General features: G+C 34.4%; 2 protein-coding genes and 1 long non-coding RNA gene across 3 annotated transcripts; 1 reads left to right on the plus strand and 2 right to left on the minus strand.

The window, feature by feature from the left end:
• Positions 1-247: 247 nt before the first annotated feature.
• On the minus strand, positions 248-1653 carry LOC140878718 (callose synthase 11-like). Its single transcript, XM_073282330.1, has 2 exons — positions 1337-1653; positions 248-1121 (listed from the first exon to the last, which is right to left on the minus strand). Exons 1-2 carry the CDS (start codon positions 1651-1653, stop codon positions 248-250), a joined length of 1191 nt encoding a protein of 396 aa, XP_073138431.1.
• An 11762-nt stretch (positions 1654-13415) lies between these two features.
• On the minus strand, positions 13416-15743 carry LOC140882453 (cation/calcium exchanger 4-like). Its single transcript, XM_073288464.1, has one exon. The coding sequence runs from the start codon at positions 15438-15440 to the stop codon at positions 13530-13532; it is 1911 nt and encodes a 636-aa protein (XP_073144565.1). The 5' UTR covers positions 15441-15743; the 3' UTR covers positions 13416-13529.
• A 1886-nt stretch (positions 15744-17629) lies between these two features.
• On the plus strand, positions 17630-19911 carry LOC140883206 (uncharacterized). Its single transcript, XR_012150347.1, has 2 exons — positions 17630-18064; positions 19669-19911. It is a non-coding gene; the product is annotated as an uncharacterized lncRNA (long non-coding RNA).
• The last annotated feature ends 355 nt before the right edge of the window (positions 19912-20266 follow it).

Genomic DNA, 20266 nt, shown 5'->3' on the forward strand with positions numbered 1-20266 from the left:
TATACTTATTAATTCTAATAATTTACATAAAATAACATTACGTGAGATACTAGTAAATGAGAATATACGAGAGATTTGGTTGACAAGATTCTCGATTTTTAACACATATATTACTTACTCCACAAGAAGAAAGGTGAGGGTAGGCAAACATAAATCAAGAATCTTATTGGAATTTAAGGACACAAAACATGTAGCATTTACTTATACAGATAATATAATTCGCAAACTTATTTGTTCATTAATCAAATCAAACCCTTTTCCTTTTCCATTTCAGGAGCATAGCTGAGTGTATACCACGGCTAAAGACTGCATTGAACAAGATCCTGTTTTGCATAGCTTGAACCCCAGGCAACCACGACAATATAGCGACAGGAGCAATCACAATCAGACCAATTATAAACTCGTACAAACGAGCTGCTGAAACAACATGTACCCAAAACCCAGTGTTTTCCAGCAAAGGCTCTAGTACAAGTGCGATTGAAATCAATCCCCACCCCGTAGGAAGAAAAGCCAGTGGGCTGACCAGTAAATCAAGATAACTTAACTCGGTGAATTGAGACAACACAATGATCACAACTACTGCAAAAAATATGAATAAGAATTGAACCAGACGGTAGCGAACATGTTCCCTGGCATCATATTTGGAGAGCAAATATGCAAGTGTCACATAGATTACGGCAGCCATCACTACGTAAACACATGAAAACAAGTAAACAGCAAGGCTCTTGCTTCCATTAGCGATATCTAGCTGATAAACAATCCCATATTGGAAAACAAGGAATCGTAGATTCCAAATAATTTCAACTATTTCCCCCCACAAACTAGTTGTCCTAAGATGATCGTGTTCTTCATACCACCACTTCTCCCAGCTCTCTTCAGCTTTGACGAAGACCCCAGACCGTTGCCATATCCAATTCTTGAATTCGTGAAAATCATTTACCGTTTTCAACCAATCAAAGCCTAGAGGGTTAAAAATGAAAGGGCTCAAAATCCAAGAAACCACTAGAGACCAACTTGCCAGATATACGAAAGTACCGGTTAGCACTTGGCTATAGAAAGAATAAACCGTGATCAACAATCCAAGTTCAACCGCTTTGGTAAAATGGCTCCGCGCGTAAAACCTGTAGTTCTCAGTGAAACTCTTGTGATCAACAGCGAATCCACGCCCTGAAGATTGGGGTAAGTTAGATCCTACCTATACAGGCACTGTTTTGAGGTAGATCTAAGGATCAATTATTTTTTAGTGGACCCCACGTATATTGATAAATGAGGACCCTTAGATCTATCATGGGGTAATGCCTGTATAGGTAAGTTGAAATGAACCGAAGATTAGTACTTTGCACGGCCATGCACAAGGGTTCTGCCAAAATAATGAGCTCTAGTTCCCAAAGAAAATGTGTAGAATACAGGTGCAAGGCGAAGATGCGCCAGTATGAATTCCCATAACGAAAAAAGAAAACCCTTCTCAACTGTATTTTCCAATAACATTGGCAAGACAATGAAAATGCCCAATTGAATCAAGAATTCTTGGCTCAAGATCGAAAGCAAGGTGGCATTTTCATTAGCCTTTCCCGATTTCATGGAGCTCTCAACACCACTCATGGCCAGATACAGTCGTCCCCACCAATATGCATAGAAAGCAAAAACAACCATCCACGCATTGAAAAAATATCCCACACTAGTATGGAAAAAGGAAAGCATCCTAAAGAAGTCCAACCTACACTACAACAAATATGTGAATTAACCACACTAAAAAGACAACGATTTTATAAACAAACTGTTATCTTTTGGTCTTTAACAACGGTTTTCACAAAAACCGTTGTCGTTGGCCGTATTTTAATGAAAAACGACAACGGTTTTTAAAAAACCGTTGTCGTTTATAAGTAAAAGACAAAAAAGCGTTGTGGTTTTTCGATGGAAGATGCTGGGGGTGATAGGTGCAGTGCAACTATGCTTTTTTATTTTCTATTCTTAATTCAACCAAGTAGAAAAATCCATGGGTTTAAAATTCGTTTTTGTAAGGCCCAAAAATATTAAATTATTAATTATAGGATTTGAGAATTAAATTCCATATTATGGGCTAATATTGATTTGAAAAGTTATGAAAATGATAGATTTAATTTTCGAGCCGAAAATATTTAATTTGAGAATTTACGGATTTTGCGAATTAAATTCCGAGAATTCTTAAATTAATAGAATAAATATTCTATTTGAATATTTATGGAATTTAAGATTAAATTTCATGTTTCGGGAATTAACGAAGATTAATTTTGAAGATGAAACCCGAATAGGGGTTGATTTGAAAATATCAAAGATTCGAGGGCTAAAGTGCAAAAGGCCGGGATTATTGATTTAATCCGAATTTATTTAATTTTAATCCGAGTCTATTTAATTTGGAAATATTTAGAGTTTCGATTTTAATTCTAATATTCTTAAATTATTTTGGATTGAAATTGAATTAAAAAGAAGGCCGAGGACTGAATTGCAATTACTGAAGATTTGAGGGACTAAATTGCAATTTATGCAATACATATCTGATTTTAATCAGATTATCAGCATGTCAACGTGTATGCTTCAGATTTTATTCAGAATTTAGAGTGCAGAAGCCGAAGCCTTTTTCTTTCCTTTGCTTTTCGATTTTCAAATGCCGATAACTTTTGTTTCGCTCGTCCGATTTCAATTCCGAAAGATGTTCTCGAATCCTTGCGACGAGGGCTTCGATTTGATTTAAGTATTTTGTTATCTTGGCATGTTTTGAAGAACGAAATATGGCAGAGAACAGATTATGAAACTATGTTATGTTTTTAAGTTCGTATGCCGTTCGATATCGCAGTCGGATTGGAAATGAATTAAGAAACGAACTTGTCATGGTTTCAGCATTTTTTTGACTTGTTAACATGTGATTATATCTGCTGATATGATGAATTGAATGATGAATTCAGCTGATATAAGTGATACGAATGACTGAATTGATTAGAAAGGAATTCGATACCGAGTCGGTTTCCGATTTTCAATCGCTACAACACCGGTTGATGTTTTGACATCGTTTGGATAGCCTATAACTGAGTTGAGATAGTTGTTTAGATGTTATGATTGTTATAACATTTTTATTTCTCGATTTCAGTTGAGTTTCGAAGGCTAACGATTCAAGACTCCGAGTTATATCGAATAAGAAGAAGTTGAAGTTTGAAATGATGTTGATGGAATCTATATTGATGATTTTGATTCAATTCTGAAATGATTGAATAGAATGAGGTTTGATATACATGTTTTGATGATATGTTTCAGAGTTTAATAGGAGACTATTGACTCAAGAACCTCAACTTGAAACCAAAGAAGAAGTGATCAAGATTGAAGTAAATGTGATTGAAGATTGATTATGATTGAATGATCAGATTCATATAGGAGTTGTGGTACTTCCTATCCAGATGTGGAACATCGTCAACTCGAGAATGAAAGGTATAATGACGACATCGCAAGTCAGGGACTATGAAACTCAAGAACGACTATTCTTGAGTTATCTCGAACAAACCACATACTTGTTTAAGTATTTGTTCTTGTGGTAGAACTTATGTTATTGTCGATCCATCACAGGTAGTGGATCTTTATTGCTTTTGATATGATTGTATATTGAATTGATTCTATGCCAAGGTTGCGGTTAACCTTATTTTCTAGCCCGGAATGGCTACGATAGATGGATATCCATGTCAAGATCGGATACGAATCTTGATGGCAACGAAGTGATAAAAATCAATTCTTGAGTAAGCGCGCTATATAAATTGAGTCTTGATTTGAAGTTGAGTCGATATATGCGTTATTTTTACTCTATTCTTGAGTTGATATGTTTAGAGTTGATATGAATTTATTTAATGCATTTATATGTCGATTATACTGAGAATGATTTTTCACCGGAGTTTATCCAGCTGTTGCTTTGTTTTGTATGTGTGCATTGCAACAGGAGGGGCAGGAGCTTTGTTAAGACGACATTGATAGCTCGAGAGAGAGATGTAGCAAGTGTGGACTCGGGTTTATAAGTTAAAGCTTGATATAGTGATAGCATCAAACATAGCAAGAACTTAAGACTTGAAGTTATTTATGCTATGTTGAATAGCTTGTAGTTTTATATTTTTTAAGCTATTCATTTGATGTAATACATGCATGATTTTATATGTGAGACTTGATACAAGTGTATATGCATGTTTTTAGATTTGATAACATGCTTGGGATTGAGTTTGATTATGATTTATACCTTGTACCAAAACTTGACAGCAAGAATGGAAAGCTGAAATCTTCTGCTGCATGGTGCCCGCTTGATCGGTAGCTTTTGCCCGATCGAGCGCGGCAAGTAAATGGGCACACCGAGAGTTTTGATTCATGGCTCGCTCGATCGGCTAACTTTGCCGGATCGAGCGAGGCCAATATATATTTGATGCATTATATATGTTCATGATCTAAACCAGAATTGAAAGATATGCCGATGGGTAGAGATTGCAGAGATATATTTCAGTAAGATTCTTGACTTTAGTTTAAGTTGTGAACTGGAATTTATCAGAGAATTGAGGAGTTTGTGAATTGACTAATGCTTTTGAGGTTTACAATATAGATGATGATATGAAAATCAGTTACAGATTAGTCTTTTATTTGATTTTACTGAAGTTATTACATCATAAAATCATGATTTTTGAAATTCTTGATATTGATTTCGAGGTTTTGGTACCGTCCTCAATCGATTTTGATTGACTCTTATTTTTTTATAGAGTCTGATTTGATCTACTCGTCTTGAGTTGAGATGCTAGTGAGTTGTTTTCACTTAGCATATTGTTATTCATATTATTGTTCTGTGGATGACCTTGACTTAAGTGAGTTTCCCTGATTATGAATTTCAAAAGTTACTGATTGGTTGATGTATACATTCAGTATATTATAATATTTTTGACTCATAACTGATAGAATTTCCAATTGAGATTTGGGAAATAGAACGAAGAGAAGAGATGAATGCGTGATTGATTGATCTTTTGAATTTATGTGCTTGAAGTATCGAGATAGATACTAAAACAGTCAGAATTGCTGTAATACAAATTAAGTGAGAATTGATTTGGAAGGATTAAAGCACATTGAGATGAGATCAAGTTATTAGAATTTAATTGAGAAATAGAAATGAAGAATGAAACAGACATTTGATCAATTGATTTCAGATTTTGTGTATTTTGGTTTGAATATTCAGATGAATATATGACCAATCGGAATGATTTTTGATTGAAAGCAATCCAGAACTGTTTAAAAGATGAAAAAAACACAGAAAGTAACTGAAGTGATGAGAATTCAGTAAAGAATTCCAGATGAATATATGAATGAATTCTATTATGATTGATTATTTGATTGTGCCTGATATTTCCGAAAATAGATATCAGAATTTGAAGAATTGCACAACAATAAATTCAATATTCATCCGTTAATTGTTTTATCAGACGATAAAGCAAATAGAAGTAACAGAATTAGTACGTTTTCGAAGTTAAACGTACAGAGAGTTTCCGATGAATTTGAAAATCGTTGACCAGATGAGTTCAGTGATAGTTTAGAAACTCCAGAATTGTTACGAGATTGTGATTTGAAAGAATATTTTGTGAAACTACCAAGATGAAACAGTTTATGTGAAGTAAACAGGTGGTAATTATAAACAGATTGATGGAAATTACTGGATACGATAATCTGTCTGTGTGATCAAATCACTGAATTGTGACTAGATTCGTTGCAAAATGAATAGTAAGCCAAGAAATAATGTTTCAGATTGAAACATTGGGTTTACTATTACATTGTAATACAGATGATTTGAAGACTTTGAGTATGTTTTGAGGTAAAAGTACAACATGTTATCCTTGAATTGGAAGAATAATCAGAGAAGATGAATTGAATTTCGAGAATGAATTTTTATCTGACATGATACCGATTATCAACAGTTCTGAATACGTTGAAATCTGTGAATACAGCATAAACTCTGATTACGAAATAATCCAAATAGACTAATCAGATATATGGAATACACTGTATGAGATGTGAATAACAGCTATCGATTCAGATCTGTGAAGAAGATAGAGATATGATGAATTACAGGAATGATTACAATCTATTGTCAGGAGTAAGACTTTATAATTATTCAACATATGTGGCAGCGATTGATGGATTGATGTTCTGAGAGTTGGTTATATGTGATTGCATTATACCATTTGTCGATTGATGGATTATCTGAGTCGATTTTTCAGATATTGAGAATATTCTCAGAACTTTGATACCTGATTCAGTATTACTTGTCTTGATGTATTGCCACTTGATGATTATAATTCCTGTAACAGCTAATGTATCGATTTTGAGATAAGGCCATGATGATATGATGAAGGAAATCAGATTTCTTTGTATTGGAATGATACTACTGAAGTATATGATATCAGATCAGACATGATTTGTTGTCAGCAGATCAGATTTGATTTGAGGAACACAAGGATGATGAATATGAATCTGTATGGAATGAAAGCAAAGAAGATGAATCGGAATTAGTAATTGAATGATAGATATAACTTTTGAAGCTGAAACTGATTCGTTAAGTGGAAAAGTTATTCTTGAAACATCATTCAATTCAGAATAGAGAAAGAGCAGAGTTGTTTTACAGATTCAGAATATGAATGAGAATACTGATTTTGAAGCGATGAACTGAATGACAGTGTAGACTTGATTTATGTTCTATACTCTGTATAGAATGATATAGAGAAAGAATCAAGTCGTCACCAAAGCTGAATTGCACTGAATGAAATGTCAGACAGAATTGATGATTTCATTGACCGAATGTATTCTTTTCAGCTGAATAAGTTTAGTATCTAAGTGAGAGTGAAAGAAGTATCAGTAGATTCTTCTTATGTACTTCATTCAGATGAGATAGATATTGACGAGATTTTGAGTTAAGTCGATTATTCGACAAATCCTTGATTGAAGAAAGAAACAGCTCAGAACAAAGTCGTTTCAATGACTTAAAGTACAACTGAATAGATACTGATTACAAGAGAATAGAAGCAGATTCGAAGTAATAATCTGACAAGAGATTGAAAGATGAAGTGAGATACGAAATACAAAATGGATGATTGAAGTGAGAATAACTTCAGATAATCATTCAGTCTATCAGACTTGATATTTGGATTGACTATGATTTCGAGGACGAAATCATTTCTTAGAGGGGAGAAATTGTAAGGCCCGGAAATATTAAATTATTAATTATGGGATTTGAGAATTAAATTCCATATTATGGGCTAATATTTATTTGAGAAGTTATGGAAATGATAGATTTAATTTCCGAGCCAAAAATATTTAATTTGAGAATTTACGGATTTTGCGAATTAAATTCCGAGAATTCTTAAATTAAGAGAATAAATATTCGATTTGAATATTTATAGAATTTAAGATTAAATTCCATGTTTCGGGAATTAACGAAGATTAATTTTGAAAATGAAACCCGACCAGGGGTTGATTTGAAAATATCGAAGATTCGAGGGCTAAAGTGCAAAAGGTCGGGATTATTGATTTAATCTGAATTTATTTAATTTTAATCCGAGTCTATTTAATTTGGGAATATTTAGAGTTTCGATTTTAATTCTAATATTCTTAAATTATTTTGGATTGAAATTGAATTAAAAAGAAGGCCGAGGACTAAATTGCAATTTATGCAATACATATCTGATTTTAATCAGATTATCAGCATGTCAACGTGTATGCTTCAGATTTTATTCAGAATTTAGAGTGCAGAAGCCGAAGCCTTTTTCTTTCCTTTGCTTTTCGATTTTCAAATGCCGATAACTTTTGTTTCGCTCGTCCGATTTCAATTCCGAAAGATGTTCTCGAATCCTTGCGACGAGGGCTTCAATTTGATGTAAGTATTTTGTTATCTCGGAATTTTTTGAAGAACGAAATATGGCAGAGAATAGATTATGAAACTATGTTATGTTTTTGAGTTCGTATGTCGTTCGATATCGCAGTCGGATTGGAAATGAATTAAGAAACGAACTTGTCATGGTTTCAGCATGTTTTTGACTTGTTAACATGTGATTATAGCTACTGATATGATGAATTGAATGATGAATTCAGCTGATATAAGTGATACGAATGACTGAATTGATTAGAAAGGAATTCGATACCGAGTCGGTTTCCGATTTTCAATCGCTACAACACCGGTTGATGTTTTGACATCGTTTTGATAGCCTATAACTGAGTTGAGATAGTTGTTTAGATGTTATGATTGTTATAGCATTTTTATTTCTCGATTTCAGTTGAGTTTCGAAGGCTAACGATTCAAGACTCCGAGTTATATCGAATAAGAAGAAGTTGAAGTTTGAAATGATGTTGATTGAATCTATATTGATGATTTTGATTCAATTCTGAAATGATTGAATAGAATGAGGTTTGATATACATGTTTTGATGATATGTTTCAGAGCTTAATAGGAGACTATTGACTCAAGAACCTCAACTTGAAACCAAAGAAGAAGTGATCAAGATTGAAGTAAATGTGATTGAAGATTGATTATGATTGAATGATCAGATTCATATAGGAGTTGTGGTACATCCTATCCAGATGTGGAACATCGTCAACTCGAGAATAAAAGGTATAATGACGACATCGCGAGTCAGGGAATGTGAAAATCAAGAACGACTATTCTTGAGTTATCTCGAACAAACCACATACTTGTTTAAGTATTTGTTCTTGAGGTAGAACTTATGTTATTGTCGATCCATCACAGGTAGTGGATCTTTATTGCTTTTGATATGATTGTATATTGAATTGATTCTATGCCAAGGTTGCGGTTAACCTTATTTTCTAGCCCGGAATGGCTACGATAGATGGATATCCATGTCAAGATTGGATACGAATCTTGATGGCAACGAAGTGATAAGAATCAATTCTTGAGATAAGCGCGCTATATAAATTGAGTCTTGATTTGAAGTTGAGTCGATATATGCGTTATTTTTACTCTATTCTTGAGTTGATATGTTTAGAGTTGATATGAATTTATTTAACGCATTTATATGTCGATTATACTGAGAATGATTTCTCACCGGAGTTTATCCGGCTATTGCTTTGTTTTGTATGTGTGCATTGCAACAAGAGGGGCAGGAGCTTTGTTGAGACGACATTGATAGCTCGGGAGAGAGATGTAGCAAGTGTGGACTCGGGTTTATAAGTTAAAGCTTGATATAGTGATAGCATCAAACATAGCAAGAACTTAAGACTTGAAGTTATTTATGCTATGTTGAATAGCTTGTAGTTTTATATCTTTTAACCTATTCATTTGATGTAATACATGCATGATTTTATATGTGAGACTTGATACAAGTGTATATGCATGTTTTTAGATTTGATAACATGCTTGGGATTGAGTTTGATTATGATTTATACTTTGTACCAAGACTTGACAGCAAGAATGGAAAGCTGAAATCTTCTGCTGCATGGTGCCCGCTCGATCGGTAGCTTTTGCCTGATCGAGCGCGGCAAGTAAATGGGCACACCGAGAGTTTTGATTCATGACTCGCTCGATCGGCTAACTTTGTTGGATCGAGCGAGGCCAATATATGTGCAGACCCAAGAATTTGATATTTTGCTCGCTCGATCGGCTGACTTTGCCCGATCGAGCGAGGCTCTGAGATTTAAAAAAAAAAATTCTGCTCTTGATTTATTATTCTTTAATTGTTTGATTAATTGTTTAATTAATCATTAGCTGCCCTAAAACGAGATTAGCAACCCGAGGGCCCCACAGTTTTCCACATACGGTTTTAATTGATGCGTTCAAAAATTTCGCATCAAATAAATTATCTCGAACCGGTAATCAACGAATCAATTTCTTCAATAAAACGAGCCGAATGATCCCAAAATATTTATATGTATCGAAGAAAATATGTGAGATGGCTCGCCTGAAGGCGAAACCACTACGACGCTCAAGTCAGTATAGGATTAAATAGAAAAAGTAGAAAAATTATAAGGATAGAAAATATGTGAAAGACTTGTAAAAGACATATGTGAGATATGTACGAAAAAGATTTGTGAGACATTATGAAAAAGTACAACCTACCTTAATAAGGGTTAGAGATCCGGGTTAGAAATCCCTTATTTATAGGAAGAGAGTCTCTCAATCCATATAGAATTTTAATGTATAAGACAACTAGTTCCATGCATATCCATGTAATTTTCTGATATATATCTAAAATATAAATAAATATATGATAGGATTTTTATCATATCATCTGTATGAATTTTTTTCATACCAAAATTTCGAAATTTCGATATCGAAACCTTTATGAATTTTTTTATACCAATAAATTTTATACGTTATACCGAAAATCTACCCTTAATAAAAACTTCAGTACAAGCTTTTCGTTTTCCATTTCGCGTCGGGTGTTGAGGTAATCTAATTAAGTTACATGTAATTCATTTGATTTATCTCATAATCAGAATAAGTTTATGTCAAAAATATGATGTTTTCATTTCGATCATCTACAAGATTTAATTTGTGATTAATGATACTTGATAACTTATTATGTATATGTGAGTATGTTATGCACCTTTGATCAAAATTCATGTTATGGGGTTATATGGTCGAAGACCTCTGCAAAGTTTTTCTAGTTTTACTAATGTTTTGAGTTGATGTCTAAAGGGATAGTATATCCTATCATTTTGTAAATTTATATATGTCACAATTGTGCAAAATAAATGATTCAAGATGCATCTCTGTATAAAATGTTTGAAAATTTATATGAAATATATGTGGTTAGCCCTCTGCTCTTGTATGAGAATTTTAATATATTAAAAATATAATGATTAATAAATCATGTTTAAGATTTAGTAAAATAGTCCCTAAAAAGTGAGTAAAAACTTAAAAATAAGGCATACAATGTTTCTTCCAACAATTTAAACTTGTGTTTAGAAATCATTGTACATACAATTAGTAATTGTCATGTCAGCTGTTATTCACGTAGTTGCCCATGTGATCGAAACTATATACATATATATATATATATATACTACGTGATCGAATATATATATATATATATATATATATATATATATATATATATATATATATATATATATATATAAAAGTGAGATAGGTGTCTATAAGTGCATGTGTCAAAATTTATATATATGTTCATTCCACTTTAATTGATTTAAAATGTTTTGAAAAACCCATGACCGAAAGTATTCCTTGTTTTTCCAAAATGTTTATATGCAAGTTTTGATTTGATACTCTAGACAATCATCTTTCAAAAGAAGGTATATTGAGTTTTATTTGTTTATGAGATCTTAATATTTAATATGACAAATTGTGTTAAATTATAAATCTTGTAGTGTGCTTGTGGTTTGCAAAGTTGATATAAATATCTTCCTAGTAGTTATAGCTCGTCAAAAAGGTATGTTATTACCGGATCTACAACTGGTATCCGTAAAGTTTGATATATACTGAACATGGTTCATGTGACATTTATTTATCCATGTGAATTATTTGTGGCATTTCATAAACATCGATGCATTGACGCTTTTGAATCCGAAGAACACCTTGAATCAGCACTTCAACGCTTCAGAGTTTTCTAAATACTCCAAATCTCACAATAGATGATGTGGTGAAACTTTTGGTGTGTGTACTTAGGGACCCCAAAGGCCACTATTTATAGGCTACTCGTGACCATCATCGAGTCAGTTTAAATTTGATTGTGGCTTATCTTGATGAGATATTTTGTTGTTCAAAAAGTTGATAAACTTATCAAGATATTATTATGCACGTCTAAATCTCTACAAATCTATGGCCAGTAGATAAAGATAGAGTTATGTATAAATAAAGCTTAATAATTATTATATGAGTCACTTTATGAGATAAAAATATTTAATATGAATTAAATATTTCCAACAGTGTCGTGATTGTTTGAGCTGTTTGGGGTAAGCTTTGTACAATAAAATTAGGACCCTTCGATGGATGTGAATTCACTTAATGTGGATTGCGCTATTTATTTGTTCTCGGAATACCTTAATGATGTTGCAGTAGAGCCATCTCCTTATCGTATTATTGCTGAGACTTCGCCCTCTAGCTAGATGGCACCTACCTCCGATGGGCCAATTTCGTTTGGATGTTGATGCGGGGTTTGATGAGAATAATGGACGGTTTTCAATCGGGGCAATAATACGGGATGATCCGAGCAAATTATGGATGTTGCAGCTTATAAAATATGTCATCGAAGGTCAGTTTTTGGGGGGCGAACTAGTCTCTGTTCTACAGGGTCTACATTTGTACTTGTGATGTGGGCTTTTTGTTTTTTTGTTTTTTTTTTTTAACAAACATGGGTGCTTTTCGACTCGAAGGAAACAGCCAATGCAATGAACGAGCCATCAGAAATTCTCAGCCTTGAAGGCTTCTCTCACAAATTCAGAACATTATGGCAGCATATGGTTTGCTTGGGATTAAACACATGCACCGCAATGCTATCACGATTATTCATAGGCTTGTTAAATGATAAAAACTTTTATGAAACCCAAAAGTATTACTTTTATTATAAATATGTGAAGAGTTGACCAGTCTCACAAGAGATCTACTTTTGTTGCGTTTGAATTAAGAAGTCATAAAAGAAAAAAATGTTTTTTTTAAAAAAAAAATAAGTGTTTTTATTGTTTCAAATGTGTTTGGTTAGATTTGAAGTGCTTTTAAAAACACTTAATTAAAACTAAAATAAGTGTTTTTTTTTAAAAAAACTCATATTTATAGTTTTTCAAATGTTTTTTTTAACTCAACTTAAAAAGACTGTTTCCAATCTATTTATCCAAACATACAATTATTATAGCTTTTACTTAAAAAAAGAATTTTAAAAGTCAACTTCAAAAAGCACTTTTTAAAATAAAATACTTCAGTATCCAAACTGGCCCTAATCATGCATTTGGATATCATATGGTTTTCTTTTTTTGCTACAAGAAGTTGTACTCGCTGATTTACTATTTTATTTTATTTTATTTTTTAAAAAGATACAGATATTTCACTTTATTTCAAGTATCGAGATGAGCTGCTGAAAGCTTTTGGGACCATCTTTGTGTTGTAGGATCATGTTTCCACAAGTCCGAATGCATCGCCATCTTGGCTACCATCGTAAACTTCACTAGCTTATGCTTCTATGACTTCATCACTCAAATTGCTTGTATGCATTAGTGGTTTATGTTTATGTTCTATGACTTTATCACTCAAGTTGTCTGTAAGCAGAGACGAGGATTCGGACAATCAAGTGTGACCGTAACCCATCACGCATGGCCGCTACCAAATACCAACTGAGAAAACAAGAATTCAAGAACACTAAAAGAGAATTTGTGTCCAATAAGAGAACAAAACTATAAGAGAACACTAAAGCACAGCAAATTAACATGTATCCCACACGACACATACGATAATGGAAATTATCCCATTACCTATATTTTATTTCAAAGGTACATTTAAGATTATTCAAAGCTGTCTGTACATTATGTCAACTAAAACCAGTAATCGAAATCAGCCCCAATGCAGTACCCACCCTAAAAGAGAGAAATATCAAATAAATTGTGATAAGGCCAGCTCCAAGCATCCTGTTCGGACGCATGTCATTTCTTGGCAACACGACGAGTGCCCAAACAAGTCCTGACGTGAGAAAGCTAAGGGTATAATACAAACTCATATCTCGTGGGATTTTTAACCAACCAGGTCGTGCAGACCAGGCTCCAAGAAGCATTGAGATGCCCAATCCAATAAGCGTATTGAACATAGGACCAGCATAGCATCCTGACATGGCAATCTGCATGCTATCCGCTCCATTCATCGACAATGCAACATTTGAAACCAAATCACCCATCGAGTTCCCCCAAGCCAATACGGTCGAACCGAGGACGGCAGGATTGATACCAAAAATGACACCTAATCCTACCAGCAGAGCAACGAGCTCAGTTGCAATCATGTAAAACCAGACAATGCTCATTATAAACCCTCCTAAAACCCAAGGTATTAAGAATTTCTGGGGTGGGTGATCTGATCTTGTGTGGTTATATGCAAGCAAACTAAGTGTGCATCCAACTGCAACACCCAAAAGAAAGCCGATTATTCTACTTTGAGAACTCACATCGTCTTGCGTACTCCATATACATGAAAGGAGAACTGGTGCCAACAAAGCACTGCCAACAGCATAAAACTTCGACCATGTCTCTTCCTCCACTAAAGGAATAGTGAGTCGTCTTGGAACTGTTAAAGGAAACTCCAACAGGGCAAATAGCTTCGAATAAGAGAAAGATCGGTATTCCATTCCCAAGTCTTCATCATTCCAACCCCACAAAGATTTGTCGCCATCAGGAATCTTCAAAACTTGGTTTGAGTAGATCGCAACATTAGACGCCCACATCCACTGTGGGAGGGATGAATGAGACTGAGCTCCGTCATCGTCAGTTTCAAGATCAAGCAACGGGCTAAACATGGATTCATCCTCTTGAGATCCCTGAGAAAATACACTTCCTCTTACGGGAAGCAAAGGGGTGACAACATCCAATTTCAATCTCTGAGCTTGTTCCCTCAGAACCTCATTCGCGGCAACAACAACGGCGTACACCACATAAATAGATAAAAAGGCAATGGCGGTTCCGACACTCACTGTACCAACAACCAATATCAGCAAGAGGGCCATAATTGAAACCATAAAAAAAATTATATCTCTTATAAAGCATTTCTTATCGATCTGAAAATCATGATCAGCTACACAAAGGGAAATAACCCCAACAACAATGCAAGTTACAAAGACAGCCCCTCCAAGAACACTATTAAGGCCCACGTCTCCAGCACCAGTCCCTACAAACGCAGCAATACTTGCAAACACATCAGGAGCTCCATTTCCTAGAGGCAGCAGAGTAACCCCAGCAACCGTAGGAGAAAACTTTAATAAATTCGAAAGCTTTTGTAATGAACAACAGAAGTAATCAGCTGCAGTGTTTCCTAAAAGATAGAACAATGCAGCAAGCCAAACACCCAACAAGAGATATGTCCACGCACTCTCACCACAATCACAATAGTAAAAGTTCGTGTAATCTAAGAGCCCTCCTGACTTGCACTGAGGGTAAGCTTTCAAGAACTCGCAACTACTATTATAGCCCTTGTGATCCACCAATCCAGCGCAGATTTCAGGTTTCTTTACATCAAGATAATCCTGATCGGAGCCGCTTAGATTAACTGACGAATCAATACTTAATTCTACCATTTCCCTGCGAATCACTGAGACCCTATCCATCCCAAAAGGAAATACACCTCTTGACAGAATCCCACCATTGTAGAACATGAAAATCAAAACTAGGGTACACGAAGCGTTAAAAACCCCTCGAATTCGAGAGTTTATTCTGCTGTAAAATCCAATCGATTGCCTCATTTTCCTCAATTCACACCTCCAATTTGGTATACACAAATATCATTAACGTGCATACATAATTTACAAAGTGAAAGACCCAGGCTTCAATTCATCAGCTAAGAAAACCCCCAGGTCTTTAAAAACAATAATAATAGTAAACCATACAGAATTGAACTTACCCACAATCCAAAAAGAAATTAGGGTTCAAAAATTGTGGAACAAAAAGGGTAAATGATAGGAATTAATTGCGCGGAGATTGAGAAAGATGAACGACAATTTCCCGGAGACGTTTCTCGTTCAACTCACCCCAGTCTCAATTTTCGAATGGTCATTTGCTTTGTTGTAATTACATTGCTACCCCAAAACTCGAGATTATATTCGAAATTATCCTTTTTGAATTTATTTTTTTTATTTTACCTAATAATTCGATTTCTTTTATGTGCACATTATTTTTATAAATATATTTTTAAAAAAATTAAGTCAAATAACATGGTACAAATGTGGAAAAATTGCATTTTTAGTCTTATAAGTTGGTTTGATTTTAGTTGTAGACCTATAAATTTTTAAAGTTTGGCTTTAGCCCAGTAACTTGGATTTTTATTTGGGTTTTGGTCTTTTTTCATCAAAAATCATTAAATCAATCGAATATTACTTGTTTGGCTTCGATGTTTTCCTATAAGACTCGTGTGATTAGAATTAGGTTTATATTACACATATTAAAATATACCTAATCAAAAATAAACATAACGACAAGTTTTTTCCCCGATTTGTAAATATTAAGTGTCGTTTTTTTTTCTTTTTTCCTCCTTTATTTTTGCGTAATTTGTGTAACATGTTAATTCTTGTCAAATGAGTCATATAGGAGAGCATCGATTTTAAATAAGTAATATTCGATTGATTTAGTGGTTTTTTATGAAAAAAAGACCAAAACCCAAACAAAAATCCAAGTTACTGGACTAAAATCAAACTTTGAAGAGTTATAGGACTAAAACCAAAATCCGACCAACTTACACGACTAAAATTGCAATTTTTCCTACAAATGTAAAACGGAACGGAATGACTTTATTTATTTTTATATTTCCTAGCTAGGCCGGGTCCGTAAAGTTCTTGAACAACATCTCAATAGTTTCAAAGTCAATAGCTGGACTATAACTCAAATTATGTGAATTACAGATTGCCCCCCTCCTCCGGATTATTCTATGCTACATTTGGAGTACTTATCTCCCCATGATGTGGCCAAATGTTAGCTTTTGAATTGTAGTACCAAAAAATCCAATTTACTAATTCGCATATAGTAAATTAAATAAATATTATGGTTATTATTTTTAAGTTTAATTGATTTAAATTTTTTATTTGAATTATGTGCTAATAAAATATTTTATTATTTATTCAAATAATTTTTATTGTACTAAATATTTAATTAATATTTTTAATTATTTAAATTTATGTGTCTAAATGATTTTATTGTGCAATTTAAATTATTTTAATATTTTAAAGGTTTAGACTTGCATATTTAAATGATTTTAATTTTAATTTTTTAGTTTATTCTTTTAAATAATTTTAATTATTTAGTTTATTCTCTTAAACGATTTTAATTGTCTAGTTTATTCTTTTAAATGATTTTAACTGTTTAGCTTATTTGTTTGGATATTTTCGAGTGTCCAGTTTATTTATTCTAAATAACCTAAGTTTAGTAGTTAGTTATTTTAAATTATTTTAAATTCCTAGATTATTTATTTAAATCTTTTTTAATTGTCCAAATCATTTTAAAAGTTTTTAGTACTGCTTGTGTGTTTATTTAAATTATTTTTAAACGTTAGTTTAGTTTGTTTAAAAATTATTTTAATCGTTCTGCTTGTTATTTAAATATTTCACTCGTTTTCGTGACATTGGAATATTTAAAGTGTTTAATTCTTGGATTTTCAAACCTGAATATTTGCAGGAATTTGGACCTAACACTTTTACTCGCACCATTTAAAATATTACCTATTATATATTATACATGATATTTCTTGCCCATTTAAATTTCATGTTGCTCGGCCCAAATCTCTATTTTTCCTAGCCTAATCTCGGCCAGTTAAGAACTACCCATACCAAATTGCATCGGCCCATTAAGAGATTTCCCCTAGCCCAAACTCGGCCCAATTCCTTATCCCTTTCTCCAAGCCCTTAGCCGATAACTCATTTCTTTCTTCCCCTCCATTTCCTTACACGCGATCGGCGCCTCATTCTCTTCCCTTCAGCTCGCCGCCAGCTTCTTTCCTTTTTCTTCTCCTGCGAGGCAGCTTCATCGACGGCAGGGCGAGCTGCTCTCTTGGTTTTTGGAGATCGATTTTATCTCCCATCCCAGCTCACTTCGGCCGTAGCAAGCTCCCCTTCTTTTTCCTATTTCAGTAGCGTAAGGCAAGATTATGGGCTTTTTGGCCACCAAGTAGATTATTATGTGTATGTGCTTGCTTTTACTCGCTTACATTTCAAAATTTTTGAGTTTATGGAAGTTTGCCGATTTTTCAGGTTTTCTATCGGGACGTTCGCATCTTTGTCTCTATTGTATCTAACTGTTTGGCGATTTCATCCTTCTTTTGGTGTGTCCTGCGTGCTTGTGATTATTACAGTGCATCTTGTGTCGAATGGGGATTGTATTTGTGAGTCTCGAATCTTGATATGTTTGCCCCCTGTTTTCGAGTTTCTTGGCTAGTGTTGGTTGCGTGTTGTATGTGTTGGTTTGTTGGTTGGATGGTGATTTAGGGGCTACCATGGGTGAGAATGTAGCTCACATGGTAGCACCCGGGTTGTGTGAATTGACTGTTAATAATCGAGGCAAAAAGGCTGTTGGTTAGAGGCTGTAGGAATTGAGTTCTTGGGGCTGGGGCTGGGGCTGGGGCTGGGGCTTTCACAAGCTAGAGTAATGACTCGAGAGCAGGGCTGCTTCGAGCTATGAATTGGGCTTGGGACAGGGCTGTTTCGAGTTGGAGGATTGGGAGTGAAGGGTCGGTCTCAAGTGTCGTGCGAGTCTAAGGGGCGGCCTAGGTCCTAGTTCAAAGGTTGGACCATGAGATACCAAGGTCTAGGTGTCTTTGAGGTAGGAAAGGTTCGAATAGGAATTTACTAAGGGTGAAGGGGCTGTCCAGTTAAGGTCAAGTAAAACAGTGTTATACTCGTGTTTTGGCTTGGGTCACGGGTTTGGGAATAGCCTAGGGTGCTAGGGAAATGTTGCTTCAAGCGGGAACCATTTCGGTTAATGTTTGGTTGAGTTCTAGGCTATTGAATGTTAAGGCGCATAATATAGTTGCTAAGTGATTGCTGCCCAGGAATACTTGTGCCAGAGAATTATGGGATAGGATTTATACCTCGAGGATGACTTTCTAGTTAAGTATAGAGTACATGGGAATCGTGTTTTCAAGCAGAAGTCGTTTTGTCTAAGTGTTGAGTAAGTTATAAGCATTTCAAGTGGATTGCTCGGGATATGTCCTAAGTGCCAAAAGTAAAGTCTAAAGTTCTTAGTTATGGTTTGCCACCTAAATCACCATCCTTGTCAACCATCTTTCATCATTTACTTGTGAATTGAGTAATTGAGTAAATATTTTCAAAGAAAGTCATTTCCATAAATTCATGCTATATCTTTGAGTCGAGTGAAGTAAGACTGAAAGAAAATATTTTTGAACGAAGTGAGTTGATTGTGACTATAGAAATGACGTGAATGTGTGGGGTTGGGAGACGTTCTGACCTACCTTATCACCTGACTTGTATGTGTGAGGCTGAGAGACGTTTTGGCCTACCTTACCAAATATTTGACGTGTATGTGTGGGGTTGAGAGAAATCTTGGCCTCCCTTACGAAATACAGGGCAACATTGGGTTGTGTGATATCCTGACCTCCTTGCGGCATAGTGCACTGCGGCTATAATCATGATCGAAATCACAGGGTCACAATTCAAGGATCTAAGTTCACAGTTACAGTTACAGTTTCAATTTTAGTTACAGATCAGTTCTAATTTGACTTGACGTCGTTTATATTCAGTTTCAGTCACAGATGAGATTAAGTAAAATTTAAGAAAGTTCCCAAGTTTAATTGTGTGAGTTCATTGCATGCATTACATCTCATTCTCATTTATCATTCAACTTTTCGGAGTAAGTTTCAAAGTATATTAAGTACAAGTATTTTAAGTATTAAACATGCACTTTTAAACCCTCGTTATTTCCCTCATATTCTCGTTGGGCCCCTAGGCTCACTACATCCACTTGGTGCAGGTAAAAGTTATCATCGAGATTGCGGGGCAGGACTTTCGAGTGGACTGTGATGCGGCACGGCACATCCATCTGACCATGCCAATCTTCCGCAAAAGTTTATTTTAACACTTTAAAGTCTTTTATTTTGTTGATTGGATAAATGATATTGTAAGAATTTATAGAATTATTTGTGGGCATGTAAATATGTAATTGTTTAATCTTTTGTTGTTCGAAATGTCGAATTTCTTCTCCGGTTCTCGTTTCTTTCTCGGTCTAGTTTATTTAGTGTTGTTTGATTTTCTTTAAAATTTGTTGTCTGTGACAGGTGGTTTGTGATTTAAATAGATAAGTCATGCTGAAATTTTGAAAAATCCGTATTTTATTTAGTTAAATTATAAGAAGTTGTTAGGGTCGTTTCATGAATCTTCCACATATATGTCAATTTTCATAAAAATATAAGCGACCCACATGATTTAATGGTGTTGAAACAGGTGGAGAAACACTCCCGATGTAGTATAGATCATCATTACGACAAAAACTGCTTTCCGCAGTGTGCAAATTTGCTTTCCGCGGCGCACAATACGTGCTGCACATTTCAAAGTTGTTGATAGTATAAGTT

This window comes from Henckelia pumila, chromosome 2, assembly GCF_033568475.1.
Source record: "Henckelia pumila isolate YLH828 chromosome 2, ASM3356847v2, whole genome shotgun sequence".
In the NCBI taxonomy this organism is placed as follows: Eukaryota; Viridiplantae; Streptophyta; class Magnoliopsida; order Lamiales; family Gesneriaceae; genus Henckelia; species Henckelia pumila.